At 36.2% G+C, this 19999-nt stretch overlaps 1 protein-coding gene across 2 annotated transcripts in view; it reads right to left on the reverse strand.

Annotated features, from left to right (window-relative positions):
- GPC5 (glypican 5) overlaps positions 1 to 19999 on the reverse strand; it is a 601007-nt gene that overhangs the window by 512509 nt on the left and 68499 nt on the right. For both annotated transcript variants that reach the window (XM_017732641.1, XM_017732642.1), the window contains exon 2: positions 3777 to 4471. In XM_017732641.1, the coding sequence (XP_017588130.1) occupies positions 3777 to 4471 (695 nt within the window). The remainder of the gene's footprint in view (positions 1 to 3776; positions 4472 to 19999) is intronic.

The following is a 19999-nucleotide window of genomic DNA, read 5'->3' on the forward strand; positions in this document are numbered from 1 at the left end:
TATTTGTTGGATTTTTCTCCTCTCCTCTCCTCTCCTCTTTTCTTTTCTCCTCTCCTCTCCTCTCCTCTTTTCTTTTCTCCTCTCCTCTCCTCTCCTCTTTCATCTCCCCTTTCCCCCTTCCCTTTTCCCCCCTTTCCCCCTTTTCCTTCATCTCTTGCCTGACCTCAGATCCATTTCCCCTCCTCTCAGATCTTCTGTTTGTTCCACACCAGTGAACCTCTCACCTGCAGGTTACCCAATGTGTGGCAGCACAAGCCTTCAAACACCAAAACAAAACTATGGCTAAGAGCACAGACACTCCCTCAACCAGCTCGACTTTCAGCTGCCGGGGCAGCATGCACAGAGGGAAAGGGGTGGCAACAGAGAGCTGAGGAAGGTGCCAGAGCAGGACTTGGGCAATCCAGGGTGAGACTGGCTTAAACTGCTGTTGAATCACACTGTAAGTGACACAAGAGGCTTCCATGGCCTGGGGCAGTTCCATTAATCCATATATAAAGGGAATGGAAACATGCTCTCATCCTGGGGATGGTAGGCTCCATCCATACCAAAACTTCGTAAATCTTGCTAGAATCTCTCTTTGTCCTTCTGTCTTAACATTGACAGTGGTTTGGATAACAGCATGGAGGTGACATGAAACAATTTATTATAACTTGTAAACAAATTTCCATGGGTTTTTTGTTTGCTTTTTGGTTTGTTGTGGTGTTTTGGTTTGGGGTTTTTTTACATGTATGTACAGCTTAAAAGTGTCATAAAGTTCTTGTGCATTCATCAAGCTGTACAGTGCCCTCCAAGGGGATTTCCTTGGCTATACACAAGCTCAGAGACCAGCATGTGGCAACTCAAGCCGAGCACAAAAGAAGCACAGGATGATTCTGCAAAGTGCTCTGTAACAACGGGTACTTTCAGCTGCTACCCAGTGTGTAAGAACTACATACCATCTTCTTCAGATTATCCTAATAATGTGCACTTTTCTTGTTTTTTATGATGCAGCTCTCTTAAACCTCTATTACATTACATCTGCACGAGTATTCCTGGAGATGTTTGCTAAAAAATTTCTCTTCCAGCTAAAAAGCATAGGGTACAAATAGGGTGAGCAATACCAGTAGATAAATGGACATATATAGACTTCAGGAACAGAAGTGGCATTAAATATATGACAATATGTAGGTGAAAATACATAAATCCATGAATAGTTGCACAACCCACACATGTCCTCTAGACTCTGCAGAATAGCATCAAATAATGCACAGGTATTGAGATGACGAACGGGTGCCGCACTTATTTTTCAGTCAGCAGAGCTGTGGGAATCAAGAATTAAGGGCGATTTTGAAACAGGAGGAAGAAAGGGAAAAATGAATTCCAGATGGAGACAGAGCAGCACTGCTCTGCTGACCCAAGCAGAAAAGGGAACAAGCTGCAAATTACTAGAAAAAAAAAGAGTTTTGTAAAAGAAAGCCATGCTATACAGGCATTAGTGTTCATTCCACAGACACAGAGCTTAGAGCATGAACATACATCAGATTTAAATATTCCTGTGAAGTGTTAGAAAAAATCCTTTACATATGGTTATTTACACAAACATACCCATGAATGAAAAAAAACCCGCACAACTACATATATCATTAAGCAGGATACACTGTAGATTCTCACATTAACACTTGCATAATTATATATGGTACTTCCAAACATTTAAATTTTTTTTTCTCTGTTCACTTCTTTAAAATTCACAAAATGTAATGGAATTCTCTTTTAAAACTGCAGAGACTGCTGCGTGCCTAAGCAAGCCATTATTTGCTTGCTCATAATCATCTTTTCCCTGTCTGTTAGAGTCACTGATGCATTAATTGCTTATCAAAACTTGAAACAGTTCATGAGTCACTCTGAAGATAAATAAATATTAATGAGCCAATTTCAATGGAATTCATGTCCTCTGCCTCTTAAATCTGAAAAACTGTATTTATTACATGTCAGAATTAAGTCCTGATACCTAATAAATGGGAAAATATGAAATATACTGACTAGATCACTATGTTTCAAGGGATCATTGCATTATAGTCTTATTTGACCAAATTAGAGCTCAAAGAGAGAAAGGACTGGTCAATTGTAACAGAGAAATTAGGTGAAAGAGATGTCTAGGTCTGGTGCAGTTGGAGTCAAAAATGAAGTATGTGGGTTTTGAAGTTGGGAAGTGATTCTATATCAAATTATTTTAATGTAACATTGGTAAACACATGATCTTCAGACAAACACATTGGCAACAAGTATAAGAAATTTTAGTATTCCTTACATTGAATGATGGAAGGGGAGTAGGAAGGCATGTGTTTTCAGGAGTATCAAAAAAAAGCACTTTATTTTGGATCAATATGGATTTTTCATTAAGCAAAAACACTAAGAGTAGGGCTCTTCACACATTCAATTTTTTACTAAAATTCAGTGCAATATACTATTCTGGAGTGTAAAACTTTCATTTTGAAAACATGAGTGTGCTGAGAGATTTTTAAGTCTGGGCCAATGACAATTCACTGTTGAAAATCCAAGTCTAAAACTTTTCAAATTAAATGACCCACGATGAAATTGGAAACACAAGTCCGTCCCTTGAACCTTTACTTGCTTGTTCTAGCTTGTTCCTGAAAATGATAGGCAAAAAAGATCCCACAGAAATCAAAGGAGCAACAGGGAATATCCCTAAGAGGCAACTGTAGATCTCAAATAACTTGGGAATTAGAGAGATATCAGTGAGCCACTTTTGAGTCAAACTGTTAATGAAAAACCCTTTTCCAAAAAAATGACAGCTTGTCCCAAGGAATGAGCAGCAGCATATTACGGCTCATGTAGCTGGCTGGTATAAAATGGAAAATTTATAGAAATGAATGGTGTTACTCACTGATTACAGCAGGATGAAGAACCCATTTTATCAGACTCTGGGTCTTAGTAAGAAATGAAGAATCCTCTATTTATTATATTAGGTCAAGCTGTTTATTTTCAGAGGTCATATCAGCTTCTTAACAGAAGACAATGCTTTAACTTCAGGAAATCACATATTGAGGCAGTCCTAGAATTATTACTGCACCTCAGCTGATGCCACAGCACAGGGACACCCTCTTCCGACCTGTGTGTACTATAAAACTAAAGGCATCTCCCCAAACCAAGCTGTCCAATCCAGCACTTAACAAAGAATATGTCAATGTCACTGAAGCCTGCATGTAAGAATACAGAGAAAAATACAATTATGAAACGTATTGTGGATTAAATATAATACAGGAAAAATTCAGATTTTAGTACTTACCTTCATAAATTAGCATATATACCAGCTTTTTTTCCCTAAAGTGTAGTTAAATAGTGTGCACTTTCCATAGCAGTATCCTAAAATTCTTCACTTCATGCATTTAGTTAACACAGCTCTCATACAACTTGTTTTTTCTCTTAAGTGTAAGAAAGGACTTAGTTTGTGTTACAAATGAACTGTGCTGCTTCCTCTGAAATGTACAAAACTATGGAAATAATATATGCAAAGTCATAGGTTCCTTAAGGCAGGCCACTGATATCTAAAATAAGGATTGTTTACATTTATCATTATGTGCACACGAGACAACAATGAAAAAATTTTCTTACATTCATGAAAAATATTTTTTGTGCTCATAGAAATTGTCAAATAAAGCTGAACTCAGATACAAATGTGCTCCTCACCATAAAGATGGCCAAACAAATAACAGCTATCAGTGATACTTTTCCTACCGTCATGTTAGCCCCAGTAGTGGATAAAACCAGCGTCTTACCTGCTCAGATAATTCTGGCCCGTTGATCCGAGCCTGTACCAGAGCGTCATTAACAAGTGAATGGAAGTTTAGCAGCACGTGCTCAATGTTGTATGCTCCGCTCATGGCTCTTGAGAGCTCCTCCAGGGACTGGATATACCCCCGCCAATGGAGATCAACTTCTGCTACGTCAGCCAGGCAGCCTCGGATGATGTTGAGGCAGTAGCCCATGCAGGGCTTGCTCAGTGTCAGACCCTGGCAGTGTGGGCAGTACTGCATTCTCAGCAAAGCTCTGCTGCAGTCTTTGGAGAAGTGCAGGTGATCTGTTGTATTGATCACTTCAATCCCCAAATTCAGAGCCTGCAAGAAAGTCCGGCTGGGTAAGAGTGCTCTTCCCATTCGTCCTATGGCCTTTTCGGGAATGTTGCCGAAGGGCCTGATGTCTCTTCTTGCCACTCGAAGGCACTCCCCATATTCCAGTGAAATGTCAGTCGGACCAGGGTTCAACACATGGTTGTAGACTACTGGAAACAGGGTGTCAAAAAATCTGTTGACAAATTCCTCTGTGCTAACGTCTGTGCCAAATAAGAAGAGTCCAACATCTGTGAAAAACTCCTGCACAGGCACAGTAGCCTCAGCAGCCATGTTTCTATATGCATTGCAGAAAAGGGTGCTCGTGTAATTCTCAGCCAGTCTGATAAGAATTTCAAACATTTCTGCAATAAATCAATCAATCAATCAATCAATCCTTATTTTTTAAGGTTTAAAAAAATAAGAAATTAAGAGTAAGAAGTTAAAACAGTTACATTACGACAACTTACATATATCCCAAATGAATTTTTGCATTAGAACTTTTGAGGAGACCAACTTCTCACAAACTGTAACAACTGTCTTTTCTATGTAGGGACACACCTTACAAGTAATGTTACAACACAATTAATAAAATCCATGTTTTCTTTGCAGGTTACATTAAACGCAGCCTAAAAAAGATACAACAGGAAATAATTGTAAGCTGAGTTACTAAGTTACCAAATACAGCAAAATCCTATTTCATCTGTTTATGTATATAAACACATTAGTTCTCTCATCTCATGACTCATTTTGCAAGTTGCAATAAAAAGCTGAATGCTCTCAGTAACTCCAAGTCATTCCTGTTACCATCCTAAATTGATGGGCAAAATTAACATTAAACAATATAAGCAACTCTTCAATTCTATTAAAACTTAACTGTTAAAAGACCAGTTTTTATTTCGTGTCTTCCAGATGAAGCAGATGGACCAAACACACATGAGAACACGATTTTAAATAGCGCTGTTTGGTCTGGCAATTGGTGTGGTCAAGAATTGCATTCCTCAGGAACCGATGGATAATCCCTCCCTAAACCTCAAGAACTGTATAATGAATAAAGCCTGAGTGGACAAACCTGCATTTCACGTGTTAGGTGGTAATCCTTAAATACACTGAGTAGTGTTTAATAAAGCAGTTAAAAGTATACCAGAAAAAATCCTCTCCTGACTTGATCTATGATTTGCAGGTAAGAAAAAATGTCAGTTTTCAAAACAAAAAATGAGTGTTCACATTGAGGAATTCCCTAGATCTGCCTGAGAAGGTTGCACTTCAGGAAAGGCAATGAAGCTATATATGGATCAAAAAGACACTTAGCTCAGAGTTGAGAATAAAAACACAGAAACACATATTACAAATATTAACCCATTTTATACACTGAATGGCTATGACTCAGTAACTTTTACTTCAAGTTTTATAAGTTTTCATGTATTTTTTTTCTAACATTTATTTTTAAGACTGTAAAAATAAAGGAAGGAAAAGCATGAGGTACAGTTAATACTGCCTAAAAAGTGATGTTAAATACAGGCAGAATCAAATAATGTCAAACAATGTCAAGCAATTTCTGAAGCAACCTGAAGTCTGCTGGTAAGTCACTGACTGAAAGGAGTAGTAGAAACACCAGAATAAATGTAAAAAAGACAAGACTGGCAAAACCGTATTTAATAAATATCTATGCATAAGTGCCTTATATTATGATAAAAAGTTTATTCAGTTCAGGTCAGTGAAAGGATTCTTGCTGACTTCAGTGGGTTTGAAACTGCATGCTTTGTGAAAACATCACAGAGAAAACATATTAAACTGATCTGCATATACTTCATATTCAGTCTCTGTTTTCTCCAATAAAAACAAGATACATGCTTATAAATCAAAATCATTGCTATCTGTCTCAGTTTCGTATTTCACACCACTCTTAAAACTGATTTTGCTGTTCTCTTTTCTTTAACTAGCATTCACATGAGTAGGGAAAAAAAGTGTTGACAGCTCACAGTGAAGAGTCAGAAAGTGCTGCATCCCACTTGTCTGGTTCTTGGGGGTTTTATCGTTATGTCACATACATGTATGAACCTCTCCTTAAGTGAGTTTCACCACAGTCATTCATACATGCCAAATACCACAGTGACTCAGCAAAGGGAATAATTTGTTTCAAAAGTCAGACTCCTGAAGTCAGTACCCTTCATGAAGCTATGTTCCCACCAATGGAGACCTACTCAACACAGAAAAGCCTCTGGGGTTTATCCAGTGAATTAACATGCAGAAGGTGCCAGCTGAGTACCTCTGCAGCTCCCAACATCTCCACCAGCCCCTCATGCCTCATATCTGAGCTAGATTTCTTATATAGATATAGATCTATAAACAAGAGGAGTGTGTCTTCAACCTCAGTACCTCATGTCTTGTACCCGAGACACCTGCACTGCACCCCATGTCAGCAGGTGTGCATGCATGTATGGGAGACCCATTTCCTTCTGGAGCAGCAAATCAGGCACAGCGAACCAGGCAGGGTACATCAAACTGATCGAGATGCCCACTTTAAGGCACCTGAACCAAGGATGAGATCTCCACCAGCTATAGAGGCAGTTTGGACACCCAGCTCCCCTGGAGGCACAGATACATGGGAAACTAAATTACAGCCCTAAATATCTAACTATATTGCATCTCATTTTTACTGGGAGAAATAAGGAATGCAAAGAACATGCAATCCTACTATAGAAACTTCATTTAGCTGCCTAAGAGTGTTTCATAGCATTTTTAATGGTAGATGCCATTTTTTATTTGCCTGTCCAAAAGGGCATGTGTGTTCTGGAGGTCTTATATCATATCTGTAAGCTCTTTATGGACATTTTGCATTTAAAACTGTACTAGATGGCTGTGCTGAGACCACTGAATTAAATTCTAGATATCTAGCTATCACAGACTTGACAACCTTTCATATAAAAGCCTGGAGCAGCCCAGAAGAGCAAAGACAAAAATTTAAGTAAAATTGATCCATGGTTGAGATGGCTTAAAAAATAAAATGTAAAGAATATTAAAGCTTTTTTATTAGTACTTTTCCTAGATGGAAACCATAAAGTCTGTAGTCTAAAATGTCTGTTACAATCCATGGCTGCAGTATCCTATTACCAAGAGCACAAAAATTAGTTGAAAGAATAAATCATGCCGCACATGGATAATCAATAGATTTTACAATGTGGTCTAAACAGTAACAAATCTCCAATATTGAACTATATTGCTAGCGCCTCAGCAACCCCCAGATGAACGAGTACAATAATCAACTACATAATTTACTGACTATTTCTGCCTTCTAAGCAGGATATGATGATACTGGCCACTTGTGTTTGCAATTCTGCATCATGTTGTTTAATTGTCATTTTATAATTTCTTACAGAATTTGTTAATCAGTTTTTTTGTACTGGCACATTTTCTACTTTATAACCGTGGCTGTTGCAGAGATTTGTTTTGCTCTCAGCAAATTTGCTGACAGACAGCAAATCAGACCTATGTTTACTTTTAATATTGAATAGGTTCTGTGAGTACCTTACGATGGCAATCTATGTCATTTACAACACATTCTGATACTTCAGTGACAAATCAAGTTATACTGGTTCAATACTGCAAGCTGTAGCAATGTGTTTATCTTTTAAATCTATGGGCTGACACTAACATAATCAGCATTAATTATTCAGCAACATAAAAGAAGTGATGAGTTTTCAATCACTATAAATCTAATACATATAAAATACATTTTAAGTATAACTAAGATGAGCTAGACAAGCTCTTTTTATTCGTATCAAATGATTTTTAAATCTTCAGGGTCAGTGTCTCTTATCTCCATAATTTATGAGATCTTCATATTAACTGCTATACAATATCCTATAGATATTTTATGTAACCCTACTGTTAATAATGTCTAGTGTTTACCACAGATGACATGTCGATTTTTTCTTTGACAACAACAATTAAAATTATTGTTTGTATGCTTCTAAATCAAAATTCAGGGTTGTCAATATTTTAACCAATTGATTTTTTGAAAGAACAGTAGTATTTCTCTTCCTGATTTTACTAAGAACAAAACACAAGGCTAGGAAAAAACGTACATGAGAACTTGTTGGTTTTATGTATAGCATTTATTCAGCTGATACTTCATACCAGTACATCTAAACATTATTTTTTGATAATAGTGTATTTAACAAAGTGATTACAAAGTGATGTATAATAACTATTGCTTAAGATCATTGCTTTAAAAGATTTTCTCTCTTCCCTTCCTTTAACCTTTCTGCTCCTGAGAGCCATGGGTAGTTCTAAATTATAAAGAAGTTCCAAGGTAGAAATTAGTCCAGTGGATAAATGGCTTTAAAATAAAAATCAAAAGTACACACATGCCTTGTTTACTAGAACAAAGAGAACAAAATAGAAATCTAGTTTTTTATTCCTGGACATTAATCAGATTCAACGGAAATATTGCAAAGAATGAAACAGAATTTGGATTAGATTTTAAACCAGCTCTGCAACTCTCATCCTTAATAGTTTTGGCAAAGTGTCTTTATACTATAGGTACCTTAGACAATAATTTGAAATAAATTTCTATGGAACCATGCTGCTGTAAAACAACTATATTTGCTTAAGTGTACCCTTTCTTTACACAGATGAATGTTCTGTAAATCTGCTAGATAAGAAAATGCACCTAAATGCTGAACACTAGCTTTTGAAAGTACATGTGGTAGTTAATGCAGTGATAGTGTAATAAATTAAAAATCCCGTATTAGTAGGCCAACAAATTGTGAAGTCTTATAATTTGGCAATAATTCACTGTCTTAAATTACGTATTATAAATCAATTCACACTTAGGGCAACATACAGAACTCAATAAATTATAAAAAGACAGGTTAAAATCCTCCTTGATTTATGACTGTATTTAGCAAGACTGCCTTTCACAGTCCAGAGGAGATTCAACACTGATGAGCCTGGACTATCTTAAGGATCAGCCGATAATATACAGGAATCAATTACTAAATCCAAGCAAACCTGGAAAACCTAGCAACGTTATAAATTTATTATGATTTGAAAAATCCTATGGGAAAGTATTGCTAGCTGCCATTGATGTTTGGCAATCTTTTAAGTTTTCCTTCTGTTTATTCTGTTCACCAGAATCATCACACTCCCTCTTCTAAAGGTTTATAGTACGATCAAATGTACCTTGCATACATTGTCCTTCTAGAGTCACAGGGAATGTCTCAGGTTCAAGTTACAGCCAAGTAAGCAAAAGGCATTCAAAAATTATGAAAAAAAAATTGTGGAAAAGAAATTAATCCACACAGTATTACATTCATACTACCTTTGTTTAAAATACACCAAACAGAGAAATATGCATAGGTGGGAAATTCAGTGCAGCTATTCCTAATCACAAAGTAGTACATAGTGACAGATATAATGCAAAATCCCTGAATCATTTACCATACCAGAAAAATGAGCTGGAAGAATAATGTCTTCAAGACATATAAATGAATTATAAAGAATGAACTCATTAGGGCATTACCTGTGAAGGTTATATGGGAGAGAGATCAATAGGGTAAGTGCCAGCAGAATAGATTTGAGACTCACTAGAATTGCTCCTCATTAACACAAATTTCAAATTAATCCATTTCATAGATTGCAGACTCATCACTGAAGTCAGTAAGAAAACAGGTGTAACAGATTAAACCTGTAGCATAACCACCTTTGTGTTGCCAGATGATAGTGAGGCACCTCAGGCTTCTATAGCTCAAAGTACCCGTAACAGTCTTTAGAGTTTGTCAGGTCTTGCTTGGTCTTGAATTTATTTTAGCTGTCTTTGAAAAAAAACCATAAACATTCAAGAAACTTGAATTATAATTGGTTGATTATTGTCTAAGTTGTTCTGTGTTCAGTGGCATATTATTCATATACTTAAGGAGTTTCCTACGTATTCTGTGATTTTGAGTTTGGTTTAGTCATACTTCAATTTTTTTTAGGTGGGGTTTGTGTTGAAACTATTTGTGGTCTTTTTAGCATCAGGACACAAGGAAGTTGGCATACAACAGCTTTAGTTGGAATATTAACAGGAATTAGCAGTCATCCATAATTCAGGCTGTAAGCACTATTTACACTAAAAAGAATGATTGCACTTTTAAAAGGAATTGTCTCAAATCCGTATGTAAGGTGTGTCCTCCTTTTTTCCCGCAATGAAATTGTGAGGACTCATAAGAAACTCGCTCCCCAGTTAACCAATACGTAGAATGCAGAAAGTATGGCCCAAAGCCAAGTGAGATGAATTTCACTCATTATTGTGCTATATCTTTTCACTAGTCTGAATTGATAAGTGTACTTCACATTCTTGTTTTATAATCTACTTAATATCATCACTCAGTGTTAATTTTTGCTTACTAATCCTTATACAAACTATTTTCCCATGTAGAATTTGCTTTCTAAATCAACAAATTTAGGTATGTTTTCCTTCCCTTCTCCATCTTCCCAGGTGTACATTTGAGAAAAGACCGAACAATGCAGGAGGTCTCAAATTCAGCTGATTTGACAAAATGATCCAAATCTTATAATTCGCTTGGGGTTTTTTTGTGGGCTTTTGTTTGTTTGGTTTGGCGGGGAGAGGGGGGTTTGGTTTTTGTTTGTTTGCTTGTTTGTTTTTTGTTTTGGGGGGGTTGTTTGGCTTTTTGTTGTTGTTTTGTTTTCAAAAAAAAGTTGGAATAAATTTATTTTTTATCCAGTTCTCCAGAGTTACATTAATTTTTATGACTTAATGGAAATCATCACAATTGATTCAGAACATTATTTTTTAACTTTTCATTGAAACTTACTGCAGTTGATTTTAAAATACCTAGCCTTAGAATTCGCTATTTAACTTACCCCTAAGTCGTAACTGGAATGTAAACTATTTAATCCTACCGTGACAGATTATATTTTAATATTGAATGTCTGTCATATGAAGAATGAATGAATAATGCAAGGTTATCATTTTATCTAGTTATAAGCAGTGATTCCACTTTTCCCTCAAAACTGTTCTTCCCTTTTCTTTTCAGTCTGGTGTTATCCTTTTAATAGTTATGACTATGGAACCATTCATCTTGTCACTTTGGAAGCATCATGAGCAGGTTGTTTTGTATGGTGCCAGGAGAAGAAATAACTACCAATTAACAGAGATCGACCAAGCCTCTTTTTTTTTTCCTCTTGGATTCTGCTTATGTTCTCTCTGATTTTGCATTGCTCCCCAGGCAATACTTTCTCAGAGGAAAATATTTCTAAATTCTGAATATATTGCTTACTACCATGGAACGAAATATGCTTAGAGTTGCAAGCAGAGCACTCCAGGGAATCAGAGCTTCAAAACTGGTATCTTATAACAAAATTGTTTGAAAATATTTTGACATAAAATGCTGTGCATGGTTTGCAAAAGGACACTAAATTCATACGGATTTAAGATAACCATTTTTACACATTTGCCATAATATATAAGGACAGCAAGTCATCTCAGATGTATTAAAAGGGTATTATTTGAAAAGAGAAATTCAGAATTTATAGCAAGATGATGTTGAGATAGGAGGGTCAGAAAATTAATTGATTAGAAGGATAAATTCACATAATTTCAAACTATATATATGTGAGCTAACAAGCACTTCTAAGTCATGATTCATCTCTCTGACTTTAGATGACTACTTTGTGTTGAGATGAAGTGCTTGCTGGAAGTGCTTGTTCCTCTCCAATTTACTATAAAGAATGTGACAGTGAAGCCCTAAGATTTTGTAAGGAACTGATATTAAGGGAAGTGTCCTTAAATATAATTCAGTACTGCAATTCATACAAATAAAGAGCTGAGATGATGATGCTTCTATAAAGTGGTCCTAATGGTAGATAAATCATAAACTTCTTATGCATTTATGCAAGTCTTTTTTCCCTCTTCACACCTGTAATGTGCTTTTCTTAGAATGAAATATGTAGTTTGTTCCAGGGAGCTGCCGGAGTATTATGGCTATACACGCTAACTTTAGAGGAAATAATTATTAGGGAATCACAGAGAAATTACACTTGAAAAGAAAGAACCTCAGGAAGACTTCCAAAAAGCTATGATGATGACTGACATCAGACGAAGCTTTTGTCTTTCTATTTAAAAGTTTAAAACCTGACTTTTTATTTATTTTTCCCAATTATCCCAGTTTTATGGTGACAATATGCACTCAACTTCAGTAAGCTGGGTTTTTCTTATACAAGTTAAAGTGAAATGTTAATCAGGTTCTAGCAGTTGCAACACTACAGATCAACATTTCTTGCACATCAAACAAGTAAATATATTCATTTTGTATCACTGAATATTTAATCTCACAGACTTTTTCTAAGTGTTGGTTGAGGTTTGGTGAATTCCTGCATCTGACAGTCTGAGGAATTCCACACCAAAAATTATCAGAACAATCAGTCAAAGGAATTTAAGGAGATTGTTTACTTAACACATGATTACATGTAATGGGTTTCAAAGATCCTCCAGAGAGCTTGGTAAGGGATTAGATGCATTTATTATCTTTCAATTCACTTTGCTTAACTTTATATTTACTGAGGAAAAAAAAAAAAGATGAAAAAAACTCCCTTAAGGCTGCATTTCTTAAACAAACATCCATGTTTTTCATGGAAGATTCAGGAACAATGAATTTTATGACTGGATCTATATTGTACTTAAGTTAGTTCCGTGTTCCTCTGTAACTACTGGATGGCAAGAAGAAAAACTGCATGGCCCTCTGCACAGCTCTGGAATATTAGCAATTAGTGACCTAATCACTGTTAGTGATTAGTGATATGTGTAAAATATTCTGCTTAACGCAGGTGATACAAAAAGCATTTTCATCTATGCCATGTATTTCAGTACCTATTTTGCCACATGCTATAAAAAGGAATGAAGCATGCACTTCCAAGTTTCAGACAGGTAAACAAATGTAGTATTTCTCATTTGACAAGACAGAAACTCAAAGGAGCTGGATAACGTGGCAGTCAAATGTGCTCTTTCACAATTACAAGCAGAAAATAGCACCTGTCAACAATATAAAACTCCAGTTCTCCAAACTGGTTAGGAAACGACATACGGTTTCAGTATATAAACTTATCTAAGTGAAATTCAGAAAATATTTGAAGTCTAGAGAAATCCCAGGAAAGAGCAATTGCTTCTAGAAGGACTTTTTTAATGACAAATGTACAGAATATTCTGTGTAGCTGCTTTTGATGATAACATCTTAAAATCAAATATTGATATGGATTGGAACAGTCTAGTCTACTTTGTTTCATCCTTCCTTATCCCGTACGACTCCTGATTTTAATATAATTGATTTCTACACCAACTTGTGACACATTCTTTAGAAAATAAGGATTAAATAATACATGTTAAATGATCCAAAGTTGCTAGTAGCTTTGGCACTTAGAATGAAAGAATCAAAGAACTGTTTAGGTCCCACTGAGACCTCTTCTATTCCGTCTGCTGCAGGCCATGGATCTCCATGCCCTCCCTCTGCTGAGGCAGCAGAACAAAGGAATTCCCATCTGAATTCTCAGTCCAGCTCTCTGACATCGTGGCAACAAGAAGAAGTCAAACCCAGGATTTCTTTATTAAGTCTGGATTTCTTTCTATAGCCTAAAAATGTTTTCAAGAAGCAAACTACTCTGTGAAATTTTTTAAAATCCTCTTATTAAATACCAACACATTTTATTCATGGGATTATTATCTCACCTATTATTTTCTGATTTTGTTTTGCATTATGCCTTTTTATGACTATTAATGTTTAGCCAGAGCTCACTCAATGGACCAGAGAACAACCGATGTTAGATTTAAATGCATATCAATTTTTTACTGTGTAATTACATAAATATGGGCTGAGTATGGGCTGAATATCATTAAATTATTCTCTTAAAACTTGTATCTTAATGCTCTTTAGACTTCACAAAGTTCTTTTCAAATATACAAAAGATAATTTGCCTTTTTAAATGCTGCTACTTTTTTACTTTCAGAAAGATTATGAATACAATCAGTACATTATCTACTTTTACTGTACAGCTTTACTTGTTTTCACCCTGCCACTGTTTGCAGATGCTCTGCTAAGCCCTCTTCTGCAAGTGCTGCTGCAGCACTGCTGACTCACACATTCTCAAGGCATGTAATGCTTTCCAGGAAGGAGCTGGAGATAGTAGCTGATGGATATGTGTCTCCTCCAAACTAGGACCCCACAGGAATTTCTTCCTCATCCAGTGATTTGCCCCATCATGCAATGTGACAAGGGGTACGCATTTCTTGCATCACGCGAAACTGGATCATTACCTCCCTGTTCCCTTTACAGTTATGTATCCCAGATTACATAGGACTGGAATATCTATCACTAAAGAATGAAACCATGCAGGAACACAGGGCTAGAAGGCACTTGAGATATGTTCTAACCTATCCTTTAAATCCAGGGTAGGTTCAACTAGATTTATGACCTTATATTTTAACATCTTCATCTAAACTATTCTTAAAAAATGCACATTAACAGACAAGCCACAACCTTCAAGAAAATAATTCCAGTGCTTCACTGTATTCTCATTTGCTTTTACCAATGAGAACAAATTATTTGCTTCTTCCTCCTCTCAGTTATTTCAGATTAGATCCTCTCCAAATGACAGCAGACATCTCGAAAGACCAAATGCATCTCCAAAGCAGATGTGTCTACATCTCAGCTAACAGTAGAGAGGATGATGGCATGATTCATCTGACCTAGTTTAGATGTCCACATAGAAATAAGATGAATCACGCTGCTTTTCTCCTCTATTTAGACAGAGAAAGAGGGTGATTAGTTCAGAGAAGATGGGAGATGAATCTTACTCCTGAAAACCGTTAAAAATCTTTTATCTTCTTTTTATTAAAATGAACAGTCTTACTTCTCTCAGTCATAACAGGGGCACATTCTGCCACTATGTAGTCAAACTGAACTCTAAATACTTCCCAAAGCAAAGTCTAAATTGCCCAAATTATGTGCTTAAGTGGACAAGCTGTGTTTAGGAGTTCCAAATTCATCCATGCCTGACTATGTACTTCAAAAATGTTTTGTTAAACTATTTTAGAATTGCATGGCTTCTCTAAGTCATGTTTACTGTGGAAACACTAAACTTTATACATCATTTCAACAGAAAAACTACTGAGCCAGTCCTTCTTTAGTCTTCAACTCAATCTTACCCCTACCTCAGTGCAGAATCCACTTACATCCCCATTTTGAATCCTAGCTCTATTTTCCAGGCTAGGCATGAGCTCTTGTTGCCCTCCCTCACTTGTTGAGGGCCCATTGATTATTGCACCATTCAACACAGTAGTGAAAATGGTGTTTGTACTTGCCCAAGAACCACATCTGAAGTGTCTTTTTCTATTCTGATTGTGAACACTTGCTAACCAATCAATTTGACATTTACAAAAACCTTAGTACATGTCTAATGGCAATTTAATCAAGGTCATTCCTAACTTACTTGTGTGAATGCCATGTTGAAGATCATAAAGAGACTTAGGAAAGCCAGTTGACTTACCACCTGTACTTCTCACAGACCCACATTTTGGTTCAATTTCCCTACAAAAAAAACCCTACAGGGAAATTAGATTAGTTTAATCCAACTTGTTACCAGTAAATACAGTTTCATTGTTATTGTTTGGTGTGTTCTTGTGTTTGACTCCTAAATAATTCAGCTTTTCATTCCCCATAACTGAAATTAGGCTAAGAAGTCTAAAATGCTCTAGTTTCCTCCTTTTCTGTTTAATAAAAAATAAAACATTCACCTTTTTCAGTCTTTTACTACCTCTAGAAATCCAAAGAAAAGTACTAGGGCACTTCAGAATGTGTATATTGACAAAAGAAACTAATCAATGAAAACCACATGGAAAACAATTCTGAAGTGAACATGCTTAACATCTTACAAATGCTGCTCCATAGCTGTACATGGGGGTCCTTTACCTGATAATAGACTGATCAATATGGGTGAGAGATGGGCTTGAACAAAACTGTTTCTAGGGGAACCTGATAGGACATGTGGGAACATTTTGCCCTTTCCTCCTTTTTTTAATGGCTCTGCATGAGAATCTGATTTATGTTCCCAGAGTGTCATATATTGTGATATCACCCGTTAAAACACATTTTACCTCTAATACAAAGTAAAAGGTTCATTATGGAGGTTTCCATTTTATATTTTCCAGTTCATATATATTTTTGGATGCATGCATGTCAATATTGATGAAAGCAGTTGATATTCACTAAATAATGACAATGCCAAACTCAAAACCAGATAAAGATAAGCAGATAAAGATCACATCTGCTTATCACACCTGTCACATAAGTATACAGGGTAGTGATTCATCTCAGCTACCACCTCAGCTAAATATCATATTCTCTTTTTCTCAACAGTAGAAACTTATGGGATGTTTAAGGTATGATTCATCTGACATATTTTAGATGTTTATGGGAAAATGAATCATGCAAAAATATTTATGTGGGCATGAATCATGCCAAAAAAGTGCCTCTCTCCATTTTATATTGAGGGAGCTGATGGTGACAAGCTCAACAATCCACTCTAGTATACCAATCATTATTAGTTTTGCTATTTCACATGAATATCTTGGTTATCTTAGTTACAAACTTACTTACAGCTTCCATATTATTGTCTTGGAAGAGCTGTATCTGAATTCCCACTGTAGAAAATTAGATCAAACTCTGTTTGCCCCAGAGGTTTATTTGCACAAAGATTATTTTCTTTCAAGTAGATAAAATATTTTAAATTATGTATTCCTCTAACTTCCACTGCATGAATGCAACCTATATCACAGAATAAATTTCAGGTGAAAGTAATGAACTCTTAAAGAAAATATACAACCTGTACAGATGATGGACAATATGCCTCTGTAAGTTGGACATCATGTTCCACTTCTTTTTGATGTTACTTAGTTTCATGTTGACCTAATAGTCACATGAAATAAATGTGTAGGCATCTTCTTTTATAGATGCATACTTACCACTGGACCTATAACTAATAGCTTACTCCCAGATTTGTTTCAGATCACTCCTACTAGTTCTTTCCAAGAATGCCTGCGTGGTTCTACAGACAGGCTTATCTCAGGGACTACTCTGAAGAAACAGTATAGCTGAAACTGTGTAAGCTTCAGCACTCTCCACACTCTTCCAATATTGCTCCTTAAAACTTCCCATTCCCTTTATCTTTCTGACACCCCATGGCATATAAAAAAGCACCTTGGATTCATTTTGGTGGGTGCAGTGCATCCTTCCTACTATTGCAGACTAAAAAAATGCATTTAAAAAAAAAGTAATGTAAAATCAAGTGTGCACTCACAGCCAAGCAGTCCATGAAAAGGATGTTGCCATCCTGCTCTAGAAAGAAGTCCTAAGCTGTGTGGACATGAGTCACATTGTTTGGCCTGCAGTCTGGTATCTATTGACACCTGTGCAGTTTGAAATGCAGTTACAAAGCAGAAAACATGTTCAGTTCTGGGCAATCTTCCTTCTGTAATGCTGAGGGCAGTGCTGTAGTGTTTTCTTCCTCTTGTGTGCCTTTCATTTCACTTCTGAATTTTATATATAGTTTCAGAACTCATCACAGAGCTCCCTCACCCTCTACTAATAGAGATCAAACAGATAAAAGAGGTACAGGAGAGAAAAGCAATACACATCGTGTATTGCTGTCTACTGAAGACTGAAAGTAGCATCCCTATTCTCCACTCAATTTACCAAATGCCTTTTAACTCCCTGCCAAATCCAGTTTGACAAGAAGATCAAATATGAAACTATTTTCTGAACTGGCCACTTTCCTAGCAGCGACTAAGTGGACCACAGCTCTTCTCCACACTGCCATCTATAAAGAATGGGATGGGAGAAGAAAACCCAAGAGCACTGATCTGCCATCACCATCCAAGGAAAGAAAATTTTCATTTCAGTTCCAATGGTATGTTTCTTTTAAAAGAAAGCCATGGAAATTAGTCCTACTTTAATCCTAAGGGATGAGTGATAATTCCAGCTCTTGAACACAGACTGTTACTCTGAACACAGGATATACAAAAGATGTAAAACCTTTCTCCATAACCATGAAAATAATTTGTCTACAAAGCAATAAAATACTCCATTCTCAAATCCCATGCATGCAGGAATGACTGTATTTCCAAATTAGCAAATAACATACTGTGAAAACAAGAGGAAGGTGAACAGCCAGGGAATTTCTCAGTCTCTTGAGACTCTTACAAGTGCCCCACTATTTTCTTCTGTGACCAGAAGTTCATATGGGTAGTTTGTGCATATTTAATATTACGGGAATGTTCTGAGAAGTAATTTCCTTCTTCTCTTTTTTAGTGGGTCTTAGTGGGATGACATTTACAGCAGAGATACAGGATCATCCTGTTCTTTCTTAAGACTCTTACATATTGCTCTCAGTGGTTCGTGAAGACTATTTGAACCAGTGTAACTGCTGATGAAGGACTCTCCTTCTCGAAGATGAGAAACTGCCTCCCGAACTTGGTCATTTGACTCAGAGCAAACAGCAAGGAAGCCATCCCTTTCTCTTCTAGCTGGCAGATAATGCAAACCACTATACCTTAATATATCTTAATGCTGCTCTAAAATAAAGATGCCACTACTTACATGGTAGGGGGCTCAAAAACAGAGCACGTGTACAAGGAGCAGAAGTGTGCTTCTGAAGCTGCAACGAGCATTACATATGTGAAGCTGAGTATCAGAACATTTTTTAAACAACTGTATCTTAGATTCTCTGACTTATTCCTATCATGAGGATTTTTCAATTCTTTTTTTTTTTCCACCTGGCATTTTGCTGCAGGGTTTGGTTCCATGTGCATAAATTAATTGGCTTTCTGTATGGCATGAGCAATAATCATGGGTCATTTAGGAAGCATGAAAAAAAGAAGTAGCATTGTAAGAGTCATTGTGGATCAACTGAAAATATGAGGATTAGGAAACTTTCATCTACATGAGAAAAGATGACACCCATATATATTTTTTGTGGAAAAATGCACCACACCATAAACCATTCCACTGAGCAGACACAGGTCTGTGAGCACTCATATTACAGTCATATGTCTTTATAGATGGCACATACAAAAAAAGACACAGAGGAGTAATTAAAAAAGGCAAAAAAAACCTATATAAAAGAATTTTTTTTTCCTATTTCAAGTAGAATGCTCCCTGCTTCTTGGGCTTTACTGGTTTTAGCTTTTCTAAACCCACAATAAATAATACCACAACTCTACAATTGCAAAGTTCTGGCTTTATCCTGTCTTTTATCCATTGATGCAGTTTATGTATCATTTATAACTTGCTGCTACAATCTCACCAAATCGATAGATTTTAATAATAAATAAGTAAATAAACAAGTATTACTGTATGGCTTAGTTTATATAGGCAGGTAAGACAAAAATGCAATTGTATTCTTCCTAACAGTGTTCTGGGATGGGGAAAAAATAAAGTGGACAATATTTTCTTCTTTCTATATGTTTAAATATTGTAATTTGCAGTATCAAAACAGTGAGAAAATTATTGCCAAAAATGTCATTTTTTCAAAATTTAAAGCAGGATTGATTTCACCTTACTGTAGCCATATAGAAGTCAAACACTTCACCTACCTCAGCTACTTGGATAATCAGTGGATAATCAGACAGGCACCTCCTCATTATTTTATCCCTGAGGCAAATCTAAGGTTACCGATTAATTAAAAAGGTGTTTTAACTGTGCAAGCCACAGTTCCCACTCACACAGACAACTTTGCAGGGCAATTCATCCTGATTATGGCAACCATCGACCTTAGGATAGGATGAGTTGAACTCTGGAATTCCTTTTCTTTCTTCATGAACTATGCTGAGCCTAAGTGAG

Source organism: Corvus brachyrhynchos, unplaced genomic scaffold, assembly GCF_000691975.1.
Source record: "Corvus brachyrhynchos isolate BGI_N302 unplaced genomic scaffold, ASM69197v1 scaffold12, whole genome shotgun sequence".
NCBI classification, from domain to species: Eukaryota; Metazoa; Chordata; class Aves; order Passeriformes; family Corvidae; genus Corvus; species Corvus brachyrhynchos.